General features: G+C 33.8%; 1 protein-coding gene across 2 annotated transcripts; it reads right to left on the bottom strand.

Moving 5' to 3' along the window:
* Positions 1-4,497: 4,497 nt before the first annotated feature.
* On the bottom strand, positions 4,498-8,272 carry LOC130962119 (metal tolerance protein 1-like). Of its 2 annotated transcripts, XM_057888214.1 has the most exons (3): positions 8,203-8,272; positions 7,860-7,947; positions 4,498-6,384 (listed from the first exon to the last, which is right to left on the bottom strand). In XM_057888214.1, the coding sequence occupies exon 3, from the start codon at positions 6,382-6,384 to the stop codon at positions 5,092-5,094; it is 1,293 nt and encodes a 430-aa protein (XP_057744197.1). In that variant the 5' UTR covers positions 7,860-7,947; positions 8,203-8,272; the 3' UTR covers positions 4,498-5,091. The 2 variants fall into 2 exon arrangements, with proteins under 2 accessions (XP_057744197.1, XP_057744196.1); XM_057888213.1 differs by lacking the exon at positions 8,203-8,272 and having other exon boundaries at positions 7,860-8,154.
* Between the last annotated feature and the right edge of the window lie 12,761 nt (positions 8,273-21,033).

Below are 21,033 nucleotides of genomic sequence, written 5' to 3'. Positions count from 1 at the left end.
CTGCAGAGACAAAAGCGTATAGTGCAAGAGAGGGTTATCGTTGGTTGTTAAAAATTAAATTGAATTGGAATAAAAATAGCAATTGAAACTAGTTTTGGCACTTAAAACTTTTGAAAAATATCAACTTGATTATGTGGTTTAGGGTTCATAACGCTCTCCCAATGGAGGTCTTTCGCTTCAGGCGACATCTAGCTAGTTTGGTTATGTGCCAGAGATGTAATGCGTCTGCGGAGACAATAGAACATTACCTTAGAAATTGTGTATATTACAGAGTTATTTGGCAGATGCTACATTCAAGATCCTCGGGTTATTGATTCGGTTGAAGGCTTTTCTATAGAAGCCTGGTTTCGGAAGGTCTTGTCTGGTAAGGAAACTCTTTTAAGGGCCGAAATGTGGTGGTTGTAGAGGCATATGTGCAATGACATTTTGAATGTTGAAAATTATTAGACAGATCACAAGGTGGTTGCTCTCATCAGAAGCACGATCATGGATCTAAAGTTATATATGAATAGGGGGTACTTCTTTTAGTACCTTCAGGAACCGTTTGTCTTGAAAACTTCCTGTAGGTAATAGCTTTAAAGTTAATTATAATGCTAGTTTGTTTACTGATTTGAGCTTGGTTGGATTTGGTTGTCTTATTAAAAATTTTAATGAGGGTTGAATTGTGGGTTGTTCTGGTAGCTCTCCTTCCTGTTGATCATCCGATGTGAAGTTTTTGCAGTTTGGAGGGGCCTTGTTTTAACTTGGGATTATAGATTGAGAGACATAGTGTGTGAAATAGATTGTCTGCACATTCGTCATCTTTTACATGACTCTCCTGGTGGGTGTAAATATGAAATTGTTGATTTAATTAACAAAATTTAGGAGTTGTTATCAAAACTCTAGTACATACAATTTGATTGGATATGTATGAAAGCAAATAAAGTTGCAGATTAGATAGCTAGATATGAATTTAGAAGTAATCCTAATAATATTATTTGGTCTGAAGCTTGTAAAACTTTTCAGCAAATCATTGTCTTATTGTTTTGTGTTTTCCTTTGTTGTTTAGACACAAAAAAATGACTATAGCAAAATCAGCTTACAAACAATTTATTATCATTTTTGACATTGTCATCAATAATCAAATAAGTCAGTACCATATCACTCTTTATAGCTCAAGAAGAATCTGCTGACAAGGCACACTTATCTCTTTATTCTTAAAAATTCTTTCATTTCTTTCTTTTTAAATATTCTAAGTTACCGCCAAAAACATAGTCAACTACTTTTTTTATCTTCTTTTCTATTAATCTTCTCTATCCAACTCTCAAAGTGTTGTCTAATGCTCTCTAAAATGATATAGGGGTGAAAGCGGATCAGATTGGATTGTATATGCCCAAAATTTCGATCCGATCTGCACTGAAATCATCGGATCAGATCAGATCCAATACTCGCAATTTTTAAGTTTGGATCCGATCCGCACATTTGCGAATCGGATTGGATCGGATATCAGATATATCCACAAAATACAAACATATTTTTAAAAAGCTTATTTTTATTAAAAAACAGCAATAAAATTCACGTTTTCTATTCTTTTAAATATGTTTACTCTTAAAACAGTATTAAACATACTTTTTTTAAATAATAAATTAAAATAATATAATATATATGATAATTATTAGTTAAAATAAAACATAAAAAGAATATTTACTTAATTATTTATTTCTTTATTTTTGCGGATACGCAGATATGCGGATATCTATACAAAATTCGCAATCTAATCCTATTGGTATGCGAATCAAATTCGATCCGATCCGATAACTCTGCGAATTGGATCTATATCCGCAACTTTTGGATTGGATTTGGATAAACACCGCGGATATACGGATCGAATCCGATACATGAACATCTCTAAAATAATCCATGCTTTATCGAATAATGTCATCTATACACTCTAAATCTATCAAATAAACTCACAATAAAAAAATAAGTGATAAATAAATTCAATATTCTTCTTATACAGAACACAAATAATAATAATAATAATAATAATAATAATAATAATAATAATAATAATACTAGTAATAATAATAATAATAATAATAATAATAATAATAATAAATAATGTATAACTGTAGATGCCGTCTATATTGGGGTAGAAGCAATTTAGGATGTTTTTCCTTTGTCTGCAAATGTCATGTCACCAATTTTCATGATTGCTATGAAAAATTGAAAACACTTTACCTTGAACAAATTAAATAAACAAAAAAACTTGGAAACACCACCAAAAAATCACTTGAATACTATCTTGGTGCTACATTGTTGCCTTGGAACTGTGGATTCATAAGCAATATAGTATCGGAACTCCTATGATAATTTGTACGACATCAATCACAATAATAGGAAGCATTCTTAGCTTTCTCTCTATCTTAGGACACTGCAAAACTTGGATTTGTCTATACCCTTTAAAACATACACACAAAATATATATTATATTTGTGAATTCTAGCAGTACTAATTTTTGTCCCGTAACAAAGTAGCACTATTCATCAATAAATATTACTTTTAAGGTTTAATTTTAAACGTTTTCTAATAAGTGAACAGTACTTTTTTTATTAATTAGATAAATCTTAATTCTTCATTCAAATTTAAGATTTAAAATTTAAAATATTTTATTTTATATTTTATATTTTTTACGTTTAATAACAAATTGATTTTTAGAAAAATATTGCATTTCTTATTTTTTTTTTCAGAATATGTTAGTATTTAGTATTTACTTTTTTAAAACTATACTGTAAAATATTCAAGTATTGACAATTCTAATAATAAAATATAGAAATTAATTATATATCCATCAAAGTTACGTTAGTTGGACAAAATTATTAAAAAGGTTTTCTAAAACTATAGAAAAATTATGAAATAAATAGTTACATAATATACAAAAATCTCTGTTACCCAACTCTTTGCTCATCAGACATTGACCAAAGAATCTTCTCGATTTTTACAAAGGACTTCATGTGTAGGAGAGAAAAGGAGCAGGTTCTAACTTTGTTGATTCACCGAAACTAGTGTGTTTGTTTGTTTTAACAATGGATGATTATTCCAAATCATTGTTTGAAGTAAACACAGTAAATTTTGATTTCATATATTATTGTTTGAGCAGAATTTACACAAAAAAAAGGTTGCATTGCTTTCTAGTTAATTAGTCTAAGTTATGGTTTAACAACTATAAACCAAGCACACACCTTACTACGTTAGAACATAGGGTTTATTTGGATGAGTTTCTAAAAAAAAGATCTTTTTTCGAGTTATCTTTTTTTAAAAGATCTTATGGAAAAGTAAAAGTAATTTTATGTTTGGATATCTCATGCAAAAAAATTTTTTTATCTATTAATTATATTTGGATATAACAATATAAAAATACTTTTTGTTTATTTATTACATAGAAAATATCTTTTTTTTAAGAAAAAAAGATCTTTTAAAAAAAATATAAATTACTTCTCAAAAAAGATATTTTTTTTCTAATACTTTTATTTTTACTACTAAAAATTTGCCAAAAATGCTAAAAAATAAAAAAAGATCTTTTTTATTGAAAAAAGATCTTTTTTTTAATAAAATAATAGCGCTCAAATAAGCACATAAATAGCATTAGCAAAAACTTATTTTTTGATAAAAATTTGCAAAATTATTAAACACCGAGAAACTCCAACCATACATATACAGGGATGACAATAAGATGGATAGAGTAGATTTTAGCGCTATCCAATCTGTTTCTATGTCATATCTTATTCAAAACTCGTTCACTCTTGTCTGTTCGTTTTGTCCATTTTAAATTTTCTTTGGTCACTGGTTAGATTTAAATTGATAAAATTTAGGTTATAACATTAAAAAATATATATGAATGAATGATATATATATATATATATATATATATATACGAGTATTCACCTATAGGACAAATTGTCTCCATTTCCGTGGCAAGTTTTGTCATGGGACGACTGAGCCGGAATTAGTGTCATAGTGTGTACCTATTCAGATAAATATATAATTACTATAATTATTATAATATATAAAAATAATAAATTTATAAAGTTATAAAGTAGGATTTTAGTTAAGCATATATATATTCAGGTAGTATTATCATCCCTAACTTCGTATCCATTAATAACAATTTAGCCTAATTTCACAAAATAAAGTCGATTATCTAATATTTGATCTGTTTACATTTTAAATCATTTTTGATTGTTTATCTGAATTTTCTTGAGTTTCTCTCTTACCATACCACCGAATAGGTAAAATTTTATATCCACACGAATACTCATTTGTAAAAGCAAAAACGAAACAAACACCAAGAAAATGAACGTGTACTAATTAAATTTAATCATATCCCACTCAAATACAAACACCCCTTTATAACAAAGAGAGAAAATTTCAAACGGAATCTACCTTAAGAGATATATATATTCAGGTGATGTGACTATCCATCCATATAGACACTAAAAAGTTACATTAGGTAGAGTGAGGTGTAAAATTTTGTCATAGCCACCATCACCAAAACAAATTTCTGAGAAACAGTTACAGTCTCACGTGCTTGTGACATTGAATTTGTCAGTAAAATACACACTCTAAAACACAGTTTGCAGGTGCCAATCTGTGTGATGGGGACCCTTTTGATTCTTAGAAGTAACAATGGATTTTTTATATGACCAAGGCACTCTTGTGATGCAACAAACAAAGATTCAAACTTTCAAACTGGCCAATTCTTCAGTGAACCTTGTAATTTTGTGAGTACAGAAATTCTTGGATCTTAACCATTTAGGATCATTTCAATGGTTTAGATTCAACTACCAGGTAACAATTCAACTCAAAATACCCAATACAATGCTAAGAACTATGGAATATGGCGAAAAATTGGCTTACAATGTCTAGTAGCTTGAAAATTTGGCATGCAAAATATCTAATTCTCAATATCAACAATCTTAAAAACTGCTACTGCTAAAGAGAATCTGCAAGCATTATTGTCATAGAGAAATTTGAGTTCTAGAAACATGATAATGCCCCCCAAGTCTAAACTAAATCCTTCCCTCATAATCTCAAAACCTGATGGAAAAAGAACTAACGCTCTATCTGTATTGTAACATGGCTGATGTTATGGACCCTTTTGATGTAGTCAATAACCTTGTCTAGGACCATGTCTGCATCGGCGTCGGGTCTGATTTTAACATGGCAAGCTAGCAAGATTTTACCGACGGTTATGGCCCATATATGCAGCTCATGAACAGCCACTACTTCTTCCATCTCCAGCAGCCCACTTTCCAGCTTAGTAGCATCGATCTCTCGTGGTGTGCTCTCCATCAGAACCTCCAATATGTTTCGAAGCATATTGATAGTCGTCCCCAGAACAATTACCGAAAAGATTAGAGTACAGATCAAATCAACTATCTGCCACTCAGGCTTATACCATATGATTGCTCCACCGATCATTACACCAACACTTTGGATAGAGTCCCCGAGGACATGGAGATAAGCACCCTGTACATTTATGTTAAATCGCTTCTTCTTCTCCGGTTCAGGTTCACCAAGAAGTGGTTTAGTAACATCCTGGTGAGCATGATTATGCCCATGATGTCCCTCTTTTGGAGGGTTTTCATCACCATGGTGTGTGTGATCATCATGAGCATGATGGTGCACGTCACTTGTATGATGATGATGATGGGGATGATGATCATGTGTAGACAAGGTGAATCCATGGCCATGGCCATGATCATCATGGCCATGCTCATGTCCGTGTTCATGGCCGTGCCCGTGTTCATGCCCGTGGCCATGCCCATGCCCATGCCCATGTCCATGCCCATGTCCATGATCGTGGCCCAATAGCACAGCCATGATGATGTTAACCACTAGACCAAATGCAGAAACTAAAAACATTAGAAAACCATCCACTTCACGAGGACCGGCTACCATTCTGTCAATTGCTTCGTATACCAGAATTCCAGCAAGCAACCATATCATTTGGATGGAAACCAAAGCCCCAAGAATCTCTATTCTAAAAAATCCATATGATTGGCGGGGGGTAGCTTCCCATCCAGCAGCCCATAACGAAAATAACGAGATGGCAAAGGCTGCAACATCCGAAAGCAAATGTGCCGCATCAGTTAATATTGCAAGACTGTTGGCTTTGATCCCTCCAATTACTTCAACAGTCATGAAAACAAAACAAAGGCCCACTGCTATCAAAAGCTTCCGCATGGAAGTTGATCGTTCCTCAGAATCTTTAGAGATGGATCCTGCATCTGCAAAACCACATGGTGCTTCACTACAGATCTTACTCCCTCCTGGATTCCTTGTTTCATCATGATCTCCACTTATTTCAATGACTTGTGCATCCTTATAGCTATGTGCTTCCATCTACAATATTACCGAAAATACAATCTTTAGAGTTGGAAAGAAAATATAACAAAAACATACACTCCTCCTATCATTAAAGAAGCAACACCAATAACAGCAGGCATCAACAATTTAGGGAGTATGGACAATATGATGAAAAGGCTTGATGAAACCACTATAGTAGTTGCTGTTTCATCGATAACCCACTATTAGTCATAGCAATTATATACATCATATTAAAAAGCATCAGACATCCTTAAGAGAATTTGTATTATATTTGGCTAATAAAGTTTTCTAAACCAATCCTCAAACAAATTCAATGTAGATGAAATTTCAATAGAATTTCCACTCTTGTGGTTCAATCAAATGACACAATTCAATTAATGACTGAATTTGATACCACCCTTTGATGTACATAACAAGTTACTACGGGCACAAAAAAGTGATTTTCAGACTTGATTTAACAATTACTACAATCCATAGGCGGTGTTCGATGTTACATTTTCAACTACCACTACTATTTATTTAGACCTTGCTGAGCAGTTGAATAGACAAAGAAAGGGAACATAAATGCCATCATTAGAGACATAAAAAATAAGAGATAGAGCCTCATATAAGCAAAGGGGGGTGATGACCCCCCAACCTTCAAATGTCTCATGCAGATTATCTGTATTTCTCAGTTTAGTTCCCCATGATTTTTTTTTTTGGCCCCCCTTACAAAACTAACCTAGCTCTGCGCCTGATAAAAATCCCTTTGAATCGTGGAACTAAAGGTGACCAAATGAGTACGAATATGAATTTAAATTCCTACGAAAGGAAGATCACGATACATTTTCAGAATTGTTCAGCAGCATGTATGGTTATTGTGACTAAACTCATCAAACTAGAAGGCCTTGCAAAGCCTCCAATTGCAACCTTAGCTCAAAAACATCATATACAAGTAACTGCTTTATGATCTAACAACCCCCTAATCTTGAATCCAAATATAAGAGAAAGGATATGAATTATCAAATAAAATAGTTAACCCAAAATCTCAACCATTGAACAGTTTAATTAGTCATGTGGTTGTTAAGAGCAAGATAATCATTGATTCACTAATTAATTGCACTTCCGCAAAAGATAAAATAAGAAAAAGACATAACCGAGCTGAGACCAAGAACAAACAGGTGGTGGGTGTCGTTAATCAATCAACAAAATTCACATTGAAATCACTGTGAATGAGCTGGTTATAGCTACAACAAACATACATTTACAAAACAATTGCACAATTTCACATTAACAGACGTAAATTATGCAAAAGGAGCATCAAAAGTTCAAAATCAAGAGCTGCATAAACATGAATTCGAAAAAACCAAGCAGAACCAAAACCAATTCATCAGAAGCATTAACACAAACAGCACAAACGCAATTGATGAAACAAGATATGAGTATTGATGATTCAAACACAAATCGCATCGAAAAGACAAAAGAAAGATTCTAATAGTAGTACTACTCACCTTGGATTCAAAAAGCGATTTTTCTTTCTTCTTTCTAGCTCAGGCTTTGTTAATCCACCTCACTTCCATGCAAAGGAAGAGAAAAACCCTTTTTGGAAGAAAAAAAAAACGAAGATTTCGTTTATGAGTGTTATCTCCTTCACGAGATTGAAGAATATACTGTGTATATCGTATATACTATATATATACACGATACCCAAACCAAACCAACATCATTGGGGAAAAGAAAGATTAAAGAAAATTTTTAAAAGAAATTAAAAACAGAATCTTTATTGAAAATAAAAAAAAAAAAGAAAGGAAAGGGTTAAAAGATTCAGATGGAAATAGAATAATTAGCGCTCACCAGGATTTGAGTGTGGAGGCTCTGAGATTTCTTTGTGGTGTATGTAGTCCTAGTTATCTTTGAATTTATAATAATACTACGGATTTACCTAATTTTTGTTGTAAAGACACATCTTAAAAATATAATAAATTTTTTTAATATATTAAAAATATAAAAAAAATAATTTTTATAATATTTTTTATAATATATTTAACTTATATGCTTAAGATACAAATTGATAAAATTCTATAAAATTGTGTCATATTTTTTTAATTATATTACCTGAATACTAAAAATCAATTACAATTATAAAGTATATATTAAAATATAAAATATATATTAAAAATAAATTAAATAATATATATTTATAATACATAATTAATTTAATTATTAATTTTTAGTGTGAACTAACTTCTTTTATTTTTTTATTTTTATCGAATACAATAAATCAATAACTAATTTTTTTATTAATTTATAAACACTTCAATAAATAATAAAATAATTAGGGTAAAATTTTAAGTGTTTTTCATACCCAAAAGTAAACTAAAAGTCTAAAATCAAATTTTAACAGTAAAGAGATAAGGTCTTCGTATGGTCATAATATGACATTATATGATATGACTATTGTGTAAAGCCACGATAATTGTTTTAAACTGATTCAGCCTAACACATTATGGATTCATCCAAACTCTAGAAGACATGTAAGATATTTTATTATTATTTTATTTTATTTAAAAAAATTTTTAGTATATAACATTTGAAAAAGATATTAAAACTGAAATTGAAAGATAAAAATAAAAAAAATTGAGATTAAAATAATTTCAGTATTATATTTAATATAAAATATGCAAAATTAAATTTTGTCTCAATATTTTTTTTTTATTTTAGATAAAAATAAAAATAAAAATATTTAAAATTATCAAAATAATCTTATTAATTAAAAAAAATAAAATCCTAAATTCATCCATCTCTATCCGTTTTCCTTTCCCTTTCTCTTTCTCTCTTTTATGTCACCGTTGTTCTCTTTCTCTCTTTTCTGTCACCGTCGTTTTCACCGCCTGCGAGATAGATAGAGCCAAATCTGTCGTAGCAGATCTTACATTTAGGATCGAATCCATTGCACCTCTTTTTTCTATACTCGCCGATAATCCACCGTACTATCTTTATCTTTTGTGCTTGCTGTGTTGTCTGTTTCAATTCCACGTTGTCCTGCCACTTCTATGTCTTACTATTCTTTTCTTTTTCTATTGAGATTGTTGTTTTTTATAAAATTGTTCTTATTTTTTATATTATTGTTACTGTACAATCTGATTTATAAAATTATTATATTGTTAAATCGAATTATGAAATTGTTGTCATAATTAAATTTGATTGATGAGATTATTGTTGTTGCTGTCCGTATTGTTATTGTTGGCGGCAAAAATTGAGTAATGAAGTAAGAAGTAAAAGATAAATTTAGAATATAAAATTTTGAATGAGGAGATTTGAAAAAAAAAATTTATTAAAATTTATCCGTTTTCAAAAATTTGTTTCATATATTTTTTATTTTTTGAAAATATTAAAATATTGATTTTTTAAAAATAGAAACTAAAATTTTAATATATGAATTGATCAATAAATATGATATTAAATTTTAATTTTTTAATTTCAATTTAAATACCTTAAAATAAATGTTACATTAAATTTAAAAAGAAGAATTTTATTGTTCTAAAACTTTTACATAATTTGATTAGTGTGGTATAAACGAATTTATCCCACCCTTTCAATACCTCCCATATAAGATACTTGTGTTTAGAAAAATAATAATAAATAAATAAATATTATGACCTTTAGCGACTATTTCCATAGTCCGTGCTATACCCTCTATGGTATATTCTCATAAAATATCGCCATATAGATTAATAATTAGCACGTTTTTTTTGTGGGATTGCTAGATCAACCATTTATGTTTAGTAGCCAAAAATTGTTTTACAAAAAAAATTGTTATGGTAACATTTAAGTGTTTCTAAAATAAAATTTAAAATGTAAATATATTAAGTATCTGGTAACAGTTTCTAAAGGAAAATAATTATGCATAAATTGTTGGAGAAAAATAAAAATTTATAGAATTTGTAGAAAGTAGCTAAATTTCTTATATATATCAGTAGAGGACAACCGTAAAATTAGTTGAGTAATAATAGAAAGTGAAGAGAATTTTTTATTTTAAAGACAGTTACATATTTAACTTAATTCTAAATAAATTTTAAAATAAAAAATTAATATATTTCATTTTGTCAAGTATTATATTATTTTATATCTTAATAAAAAAATAAAAAATAAAAAAACATTAATTTAATTGCTAGATTAAAATAAAATCATTTAAAAAGTTTATACTATTTTTTTATCAAAATAAAACTATTTATATTAGGAATTTTTTTATATTTTACGATTCTATTTTTATTATTAAATTTATATTTAACATTGTGTGTGGCATAAAATCTCATTTTTAATTCTATTTTTTTACATATGGTTTTGTTTTCATATAGTTTGCTAATTTTTTTTTATAGTTAAACAAGTTCTAAACCCCAACAAAATATACATGACATACATTTCATATTTGTTTTCTATTTTTACCTACTGTATCATACATAATAAAACATTAAACACTAACTATACAATAATTTTTTTTCATCTATCACATTATACACAACAAAATATTTTTACTTTATATTAATTTTTTTACACTACCAATATATGTGAAACGAATCCTTAATCATCATTTAAATAAGATAATTAAGTTTAAAATACAATTTCTTTGTTCTCTCCTTGATACAGTACAATAATTACACTTCAAATGAGAGAGAACAATAAAATTGTATTTTAAACTCAATTGTCTTATTTAAATGATGATTAATGATTCGCTTCACATAGACTAATAATGTAAAAAAAAATTAATATAAAATAAAAATATTTTGTTGTGAAGAATATGATAGGTAAAAAAATTATTGTATAGTTAGTGTTTAATGTTTAGTGTTTTATTGTGTATGATATGATAAATAAAAATAGAAAATAAACATGAAATGGGTATATTTTGTTAGGGTCTAGAACTTGCTGCACTATGAAAAATAGCAAACTATATAAAAACAAAATCATATATAAAAAAAATTAAAACTAAAATTTTATACCACACACAATGTTAAATACAAATTTAATAATAAAAGTAGAGTAATAAAATATAAAAAAATCTTATTAAATAGTTTTATTTTAATAAAAAAATTGTATAAATTTTTAAATAGTTTTATTTTGATATAGCAATCAAATTAATGTTTCTTTATTTTTTATTTTTTATTAAGATATAAAAAATATAATATTTAAAAAATAAAATATGTTAATTATTTAATTTAAAATTTATTCAGAATTAAGTTAAATACTTAAATATGTAAAAATAGAAAACTCTCTTCATTCTCTATTGTGAAGAATGACACTCAACGACTTTACATTTGTCCTCCACAGCTATATATAGGGAGTTTAGCTATGTATAATCTGCGGCTCCCTCCCACAGATTCTATAAGCCTTTATTTTCGTATAAACCACTACACCCTCTAATAGTTTATGCATATTTATTCTCTTTCGAAAATCACTACACTGTGTAATAGTTTTTAGTTAATCAGCTTCTCTTCCTAATCCGTGTTAGGCTTGTAAGGTGACAATTTTTTCTTTTAGAAAACAGAAGAAAAGGAAACTAGAGATAATGTTAAAGATCATGTGAACCTAGCAACCATCAAGCCCAGCAAGCCCTTCCTTCTATTCAGCTTTCAGTTATTCTGTTCTCTATGTTTTTTGTATTTAGTGCTGAGTTGTACTTGCAGAAGCTCCTAGAAGTGTGTGTCAGACTGTTAGTTAGTTTTTTAGTCAGTTACAGTTATGTGCTAGCTGTTGGGTTGTTGAGTTAGTTAGTCCATGTACTAGAAGGTTCCAGCTGTCTATATATACCTCTCCTCTGTAACTTGTGATTCACATTTTCTGCACAATGAGATTTAACTCACTCTCAATTCAGCTCTCAGCTTTCTCTCTACTCTTTCCTCTTTTCTGAAATCTGCCTCTGGGGTCTAATACCTTTCATGGTATCAGAGCCATTGGCTTCACAACATTCAACACTCCACAAGTAACCACGAGCTGATCAATCAACAATGGCGTGGAGCTTTATTGCAACACCAATCTCCATGAAACTGGATGAGGACAACTTCTTGCAGTGGAAGGATCAAGCAATTGCAACTATAGAAGGGAATGATATGCTAAGTCACATCACAAGGAGAAAAATTCCTCAACAGTTCATAGCTTCGGAGAATGGCACAGACATAGCAATCAATCTAACTTATCAACAATGGAAACAGCAAGATGCACTTCTTAAGTCTTGGTTATTGGCTTCGATGAGCAAACCTTTCACCACAAGAATGGTAGGCTGCGTGTATACACATCAAGTATGGAAAAGATTGGAAGATTATTTTTCTTCACAGATCAAAACTAAGGTGATGCAGTTGAAAAACAAGCTTAGCACTCTTCAAATTGCAGGATCTGTGATGAGCGGATAATTTATACGCTTTTTGACATTGTTTTTAGTATATTTTTAGTATGTTTTAGTTAGTTTTAATTATATTTTTATTAGTTTTTAGTTAAAATTTACTTTTCTGGACTTTACTATGAGTTTGTGTATTTTTCTGTGATTTCAGGAATTTTTTGGCTGAAATTGAGGGACCTGAGCAAAAATCTGATTCAGAGGCTGAAAAGGACTGCAGATGCCGTTGGATTCTGACCTCCCAGCACTCGAAGTGAATTTTCTGGAGCTACAGAAGTCCAATTGGCGCGTTCTCAATTGTGTTGGAAAGTAGACATCCTGGGCTTTCCATCAATGTATAATAGTCCATACTTTGCCCGAGATTTGATGGCCCAAACTGGCGTTTCAAATCAGCTCAAAACTGCCCAGCGTTAAACGCCAGAACTGGCACAAGAATGGGAGTTAAACGCCCAAACTGGCACAAAAGCTGGCGTTTAACTCCAAGAAAAGTCTCTACACATGAAAGCTTCAATGCTCAGTCCAAGCACACACCAAGTGGGCCCGAAAGTGGATTTTGATGTCATTTACTCATCTTTGTAAACCATAAGCTACTAGTTCTCTACAAATAGGACCTTTTACTATTGTATTCTTATCTTTGACTAGTCTTATGCTATCTTAGATCACGTTTTGGGGGGCTGGCCTCACGGCCATGCCTAGACCTTGTTCTTATGTATTTTTAACGGTGGAGTTTCTACACACTATAGATTAAGGTGTGGAGCTCTGCTGTACCTCGAGTATCAATGCAATTACTATTGTTCTTCTATTCAATTCAGCTTATTCTTGTTCTAAGATATCACTTGTTCCTCAACTTGATGAATGTGATGATCCGTGACACTCATCATCATTCTTACCTATGAACGTGTGCCTGACAACTACCTCCGTTCTACCTTAGATTGAGTGTTTATCTCTTGGATCCCTTAATCGGAATCTTCGTGGTATAAGCTAGAATTGATGGCGGCATTCAAGAGAATTCGGAAGGTCTAAACCTTGTCTGTGGTATTCTGAGTAGGATTCAAGGATTGAATGACTGTGACGAGCTTCAAACTCGCGATTGTGGGGCGTTAGTGACAGACGCAAAAGAATCACGGGATTCTATTCCGACATGATCGAGAACCGACAGCTGAATAGCCATGCTGTGACAGAGCGCGTTGAACATTTTCACTGAGAGGACGGGACTGTAGCCATTGACAACGGTGATGCCCAACATACAGCTTTCCATGAAAAGGAATAAGAATGATTGGATGAAGACAGTAGGAAAGCAGAGAGACGGAAGGGACAAAGCATCTCCATACGCTTATCTGAAATTCTCACCAATGAATTGCATAAGTATCTCTATCTTTATTTTATGTTTTATTTATCTTTTAATCATTAATCCTCCATAACCATTTGAATCCGCCTGACTGAGATTTACAAGATGACCATAGCTTGCTTCATACCAACAATCTCCGTGGGATCGACCCTTACTCGCGTAAGGTTTATTACTTGGACGACCCAGTGCACTTGCTGGTTAGTTGTGCAAAGTTGTGATAAAAAGTTGAGATTGCAATTGAGCGTACCATGTTGATGGCGCCATTGATGATCACAATTCCGCGCACCAAGTTTTTGGCGCTGTTGCCGGGGATTGTTTGATTTTGGACAACTGACGGTTCATCTTGTTGCTTAGCTTAGGTATTTTTTTTCAGAATTCTTAAGAATGAATTCTAGTGTTTCAAGGTGATGTTCTTATCATCACCAAAGCTGATTGATTCTCATCAATTTAGCTCTTGAATGCAATGTCCTGCTGAAGCTTGGCTAGCCATGTCTAATTTCTTTAGACTAAAGCTTTAGACTAACATTGCATGATTCCTGGAATTCTCATTAAGAATTTTGATATCCTTATTTTCTTTTTCACTCAATTTTCAAAAAAAAAAAACCAAAAAAATTACAAAATCATAAAAACCAAAAATATTTTATGTTTCTTGTTGAGTCTAGTGTCTCATTTTAAGTTTGGTGTCAATTGCATGTTTCTATTCTTCTTGCATTTTTTTCGAATTCAATCATGTGTCTTCATTGATCCTCAAGTTGTTCTTGATGATTTCCTTACTCTGATCTTTAAATTCTCTTGTCTTGAGTGTTTTGTTGTTTCTCATATGCATTCTCAATTTGTTGGTGTCAATAGTATACAAACTTCTAAGTTTGGTGTCTTGCATGCATTATTTATTTGATCTTAGTTTCATTTTGATTATTCCTCATTATTAAAAATCCAAAAAAATTTTTAATTTGTGTCTTTTCAAGTCAATAATACAGAGAATTGAAGATTCAGAACATTCAGTAGAGGAATTACACAGAAAAAGGTGGGCGTTCAAAACGCCCAGTGAGGAAGGAAAACTGGCGTTTAAACGCCAGCCAGGGTACCTGGCTGAGCGTTTAACGCCCAAAAGGGTAGCATTTTGGGCGTTAAACGCCAGAATGGATACCATTCTGGGCGTTTAACGCCAGGATGGCACAAGAGGGAAGATTTTGTTTTTAATTCAAATTTTTTTCAAGTTTTCAAAATTTTTCAAAATCAAATCTTTTTTCAAATCATATCTTTTCAATCATATTTTTTCAAAATCAATTTCTTTCCATTTTCAAAGATATTTGCTAACAATTAATGATTTGATTCAACATTTCAAGTATGTTGCCTTTTCTGTTGAGAAAGGTTTAATGTTTGAATCATATCTTTTCTTGTTAGCCAAGTCATTAATTTTAAAAATCAAATCTTTTTAAATTGTTTCTCAATCATATCTTTTCAATCACATCTTTTTAAAACCATAACTTTTCAATCATATCTTCTTAATCACATCTTTTTCAAAATAGTTTTCAATAATATCTTTTTGATTTCTAATTTCAAAATCTTTTTCAAAAATCACTTTATTTCTTTCCCAATCATATTTTTCGAAAATCATTCTTCAATTTTTCAAAATGTTTTTAAAATCTTTTTAATTTATTTTCGAAAATTTCTTCCCCTCTTCTCACATCCTTCTATTTATGGACTAACACTCCTCCTCAATGCACAATTTGAACTCTATCTTTCTTGATAAGTTCGAATTCTTCTACCTCTTCCTTCTATTTTTCTTTTCCTCTGACACCTCAAGGAATCTCTATACTATGACATAGAGGATTCCATATTTTCTTGTTCTCTTCTCTTTCATATGAGCAGGAGCAAAGACAAAAGCATTCTTGTTGAGGCTGGCCCTGAACCTGAAAGGACCTTGAAGCGAAAGCTAAGAGTAGCTAAGGCACAACTCTCTGTAGAGAACCTAACAGAAATCTTCAAACAAGAGGAAGACATGGCAGCCGAAAATAACAACAATGCCAACAATGCAAGGAAGGTGCTGGGTGACTTTACTGCACCTACTTCCGACTTCTATGGGAGAAGCATCTCTATCCCTGCCATTGGAGCAAACAACTTTGAGCTTAAGCCTCAATTAGTTTCTCTAATGCAACAGAATTGCAAGTTCCATGGACTTCCATTGGAAGATCCTCATCAGTTTTTAGCTGAATTCTTGCAAATCTGTGACACTGTCAAGACTAATGGGGTTGACTCTGAGGTCTACAGACTTATGCTATTTCCTTTTGCTGTAAGAGACAGAGCTAGGATATGGTTGGACTCACAACCTAAAGAAAGCCTGAACTCTTGGGAAAAGCTAGTCAATGCCTTCTTGGCAAAGTTCTTTCCACCTCAAAAATTGAGTAAGCTTAGAGTGGAAGTCCAAACCTTCAGACAAAAGGAAGGTGAATCCCTCTATGAAGCTTGGGAAAGATACAAACAATTGATCAGAAAGTGTCCCTCTGACATGCTTTCTGAATGGAGCATCATAGGTATCTTCTATGATGGTCTGTCTGAACTGTCCAAGATGTCATTGGACAGCTCTGCTGGAGGATCTCTTCATCTGAAGAAGACGCCTGCAGAAGCTCAAGAACTCATTGAAATGGTTGCAAATAACCAATTCATGTACACTTCTGAAAGGAATCCTGTAAATAATGGGACGAATCAGAAGAAATGAGTTCTTGAGATTGATACTCTGAATGCCATATTGGCTCAGAACAAAATATTGACTTAGCAAGTCAATATGATTTCTCAAAGTCTGTCTGGAATGCAAGCTACACCAGGCAGTACTAAGGACGCTTCATCTGAAGAAGAAGCTTATGATCCTGAGAACCCTTCAATGGAAGAGGTGAATTACATGGGAGAACCCTATGGAAACACCTATAATCCTTCATGGAGAAATCATCCAAATCTCTCATGGAAGGATCAACAGAGACCTCAACAAGGTTTCAACAACAATAATGCTGGAAGAAACAGGTTTAGCAATGGCAAGCCTTTTCCATCATCTTCTCAGCAACAGACAGAGAATTCTAAGCAGAGCCACTCTGACTTAGCAACCATGGTCTCTGATCTAATCAAAACCACTCAAAGTTTCATGATTGAAACAAGGTCCTCCATTAGAAACTTGGAGGCACAAGTGGGTCAGCTGAGTAAGAAAGTTACTGAACTCCCTCCTAGCACTCTTCCAAGCAATACAGAAGAGAATCCAAAAGGAGAGTGTAAGGCCATCAACATGGCCGAATTTGGAGAGGAGGAAGAGGCAGTGAGCGCCACTGAAGAAGACCTCAATGGACGTCCACTGGCCTCCAATGAGTTCCCTAATGAGGAACCATGGGAATCTAAGGCTCACACTGAGACCATAGAGATTCCATTGGATTTACTTCTGCCATTCATGAGTTCTGATGAGTATTCTTCCTCTAAAGAGGATGAATATGTCACTGAAGAGCAAGTTGCTAAGTACCTTGGAGCAATCATGAAGCTAAATGACAAGTTATTTGGTAATGAGACTTGGGAGGATGAATCCCCTTTGCTCACCAAAGAACTGGATGACTTGACTAGGCAGAGATTACCTCAAAAGAGATAGGACCCTGGAAAGTTCTCAATACCTTGTACCATAGGCACCATGACCTTTAAGAATGCTCTGTGTGATTTAGGGTCAAGTATAAACCTCATGCCTTTCTCTGTAATGGAGAAGCTAGGGATCTTTGAGGTGCAAGCTGCAAGAATCTCACTAGAGATGGCAGACAATTCAAGAAAATAAGCTTATGGACTTGTAGAGGATGTTTTGGTAAAGGTTGAAGACCATTACATCCCTACTGATTTCATAGTCCTAGAGACTGGAAAGTGCATGGATGAATCTATCATCCTTGGCAGACCCTTCTTAGCCACAGCAAATGCTGTGATTGATGTTGACAGAGGAGAATTGATCATTCAAGTGAATGAAGAATCCCTTGTGTTTAAGGCTCTAGGATATCCCTCTGTTACCATGGAGAGGAAGCATGAAGAGCTTCTCTCAAAACAGAGTCAAACAGAGCCCCCACAGTCAAACTCTAAGTTTGGTGTTGGGAGGCCACAACCAAATTCTAAGTTTGGTGTTGAACCCCCACATTCAAACTCTAAGTTTGGTGTTGGGAGGTTCCAACATTGCTCTGAGTATATGTGAGGCTCCATGAGAGCCCACTGTCAAGCTACTGACATTAAAGAAGCGCTTGTTGGGAGGTAACCCAATGTTATATTTATCTATTTTCCTTTGTTATTTTATATTTTCTGTAGGTTGATGATCATGTGAAGTCACAAAATCAATTGAAAAAGCAAAAATAGAATGAAAAACAGAAAGAAAAATAGCACACCCTGGAGGAGAAACTTGCTGGCGTTTAAACGCCAGTAAGGGCAGCAAATGGGCGTTTAACGCCCAGTCTGGCACCATTCTGGGCGTTTAACGCCAGAAAGGGGCACCAGACTGGCGTTTAATGCCAGGAATGGGCAAGAAGCTGGCGTTAAACGCCAGAAATGGGCACCAGCCCGGTGTTTAACGCCAGAATTGGCAGAAGGAGCATTTTTGCTCGCCACTTGGTGCAGTGATGACTTATCCTTGATACCTCAGGATCTGTGGATCCCACAGGATCCCCACCTACCCCACCACTCTCTCTCTTCTTCACCCATTCACCAATCACCTCAACACCTCTTCCCCAAAAACCCCTCACCTATCAAATCCTACCATTCTCTTCACCACTCACATCCATCCTTCATAAAACCTGTTCCGAGGGTTACCTGAAACTGTAGGTCGATCTCGGACGAGATCTTCGGTGTTGGTCGGAGCCGACGTGTCCGGCAGGTGTACGGCGGCCGGAGCTGATGTGTCCGACTTGTTGGATGTGGTGGTGGTGCTGATCCTTCATCCCCGGAGGGTGGGGGGTACCTGCAAGGGACTCCGATGCTTAAGTTAGCAAGGGTATTAAGCAGGTATTAAGTAGAATCAGAGTATGAGTTATACCTGGGTGCTCCAGTGTATTTATAATAGTGAGATGTGGCCTTTTGTGGATAAGATAAGTTAGTTATCTTATCTTATCTTATCTTTTAAGTGAGGTCATCTTATCTTTTAAGGGAACCTCCCTTCTCTCTGTAGGCTTGGGCCGCCTTTAGGATTTGGGGCGTGTTCCTCTATTTTGGGCCCTTCTTTGGGCTTTCCTAGGGACTTGACCGAGCTCTCTGTGAAGAGGTCGGGTTGTCCTGACCTGAAGAGGTCGGTCGCTTTGTCTGTCGAACATCCCGGGTCGGACACCTCGACCCAGGGTATGAACAGTGCCCCTGCTTGAGCTCGGTCTTCTTTTTGAGGTCGAGTCCTTGACTTCGGTCCTTTTTTTGGTGAAGCCGAACTCAAGCATTTTGTAGTAGCTTTTGAATGTAGAACGTTTCCTCTAAAAAGCGCGCGCTTTTATATCGGCGCTTTGGGAACGTGCGAGGGTTTAATGCTTTCCTTAATTTTAGCATTAATTGCCCCGTTTTCCTTTGGCTTTTTATTTCGATTTTGAAAGCCCAAAAACGGTTTCTCTCCTTTTGCTCTTTTCATAACTTCTTTTCTCCGCTCTCTCCGCTTTTCTATTTTTGCGGCGTCGTTTGGCATTTCTGGAGCTTCTGTTTTTGCCTGGAGTTTTGCGTTTCTCCCTGCGACATTGCTCTTTTGTTCGCTGGTGGACGAAATTGTGATCAACAATATTGGCTCTTTGGTATGTGCACAAAAACGTTAACTCAGCACTTTCTTTCCACAATCTTGTTCAACTAACCAGCAAGTGTACTGGGTCGTCCAAGTAATAAACCTTACGTGAGTAAGGGTCGATCCCACAGAGATTGTTGGTATGAAGCAAGCTATGGTCACCTTGTAAATCTCAATTAGGCAGATTAAATGGTTATAGGTTTCGAAAATTAATAATAAATAAAAAATAAAATAAGATAGAAATACTTATGTAAATCAATAGTGGGAATTTCAGATAGGTGTATGGAGATGCTGTGTTCCTCTTGAAACTCTACTTCACTACTCACTCTTCCTTCAATCCTTCTTACTCCTTTCCATGGCAAGCTGTATGTAGGGCATCACCGTTGTCAATGGCTACATCCCATCCTCTCAGTGAAAACGTTCCTATGCTCTGTCACAGCACGGCTAATCATCTGTCGGTTCTCAATCAGGTTGGAATAGAATCCCTTGATTCTTTTGCGCTTGTCATCACGCCCAGCCTTCAGGAGTTTGAAGCTCGTCACAGTCATTCAATCCCAGAATCCTACTCGAAATACCACAAACAAGGTTTAGACTTTCTGGATTCTCATGAATGCCGCCATCAATTCTAGCTTATACCACGAAGATTCTGATTAAGGAATCCAAGAGATATGCGCCCGGTCTAAGGTAGAACGGAAGTGGTTGTCAGTCACGCGCGTTCATAGGTGAGAATGATGATGAGTGTCACGGATCATCACATTCATCAAGTTGAAGTGCAACGAATATCTTAGAATAGGAATAAAGAGAATTGAATAGAAAATAGTAGTAATTGCATTAAAACTTGAGGTACAGCAGAGCTCCACACCCTTAATCTATGGTGTGTAGAAACTCCACCGTTGAAAATACATAAGTGATGAAGGTTCAGGCATGGCCGAATGGCCAGCCCCCTGAATGATCAAGAGACCGAATGGCCAAAAGATGACTAATACACTAGTAAAAAGTCCTATTTATAATAAACTAGCTACTAGGGTTTACAGGAGTAAGTAATTGATGCATAAATCCACTTCCAGGGCCCACTTGGTGTATGTTTGGGCTGAGCTTGATCTATCCACGAGCTGAGGCTTCTTTTGTAGTTGAACGCCAAGTTGTAACGTGTTTTGGGCGTTCAACTCTGGGTCGTGACGTGTTTTTGGCGTT

This window comes from Arachis stenosperma, chromosome 2, assembly GCF_014773155.1.
Source record: "Arachis stenosperma cultivar V10309 chromosome 2, arast.V10309.gnm1.PFL2, whole genome shotgun sequence".
NCBI classification, from domain to species: Eukaryota; Viridiplantae; Streptophyta; class Magnoliopsida; order Fabales; family Fabaceae; genus Arachis; species Arachis stenosperma.
The sequence above is the reverse complement of the archived record's forward strand: the minus strand, read 5'-3'. Positions and strand labels throughout refer to the sequence as shown.

Bases quoted from the DNA above. Each gene is read 5' to 3' on its own strand.
- LOC130962119 (XM_057888214.1), bottom strand. From the start codon at position 6,384: ATGGAAGCACATAGCTATAAGGATGCACAAGTCATTGAAATAAGTGGA.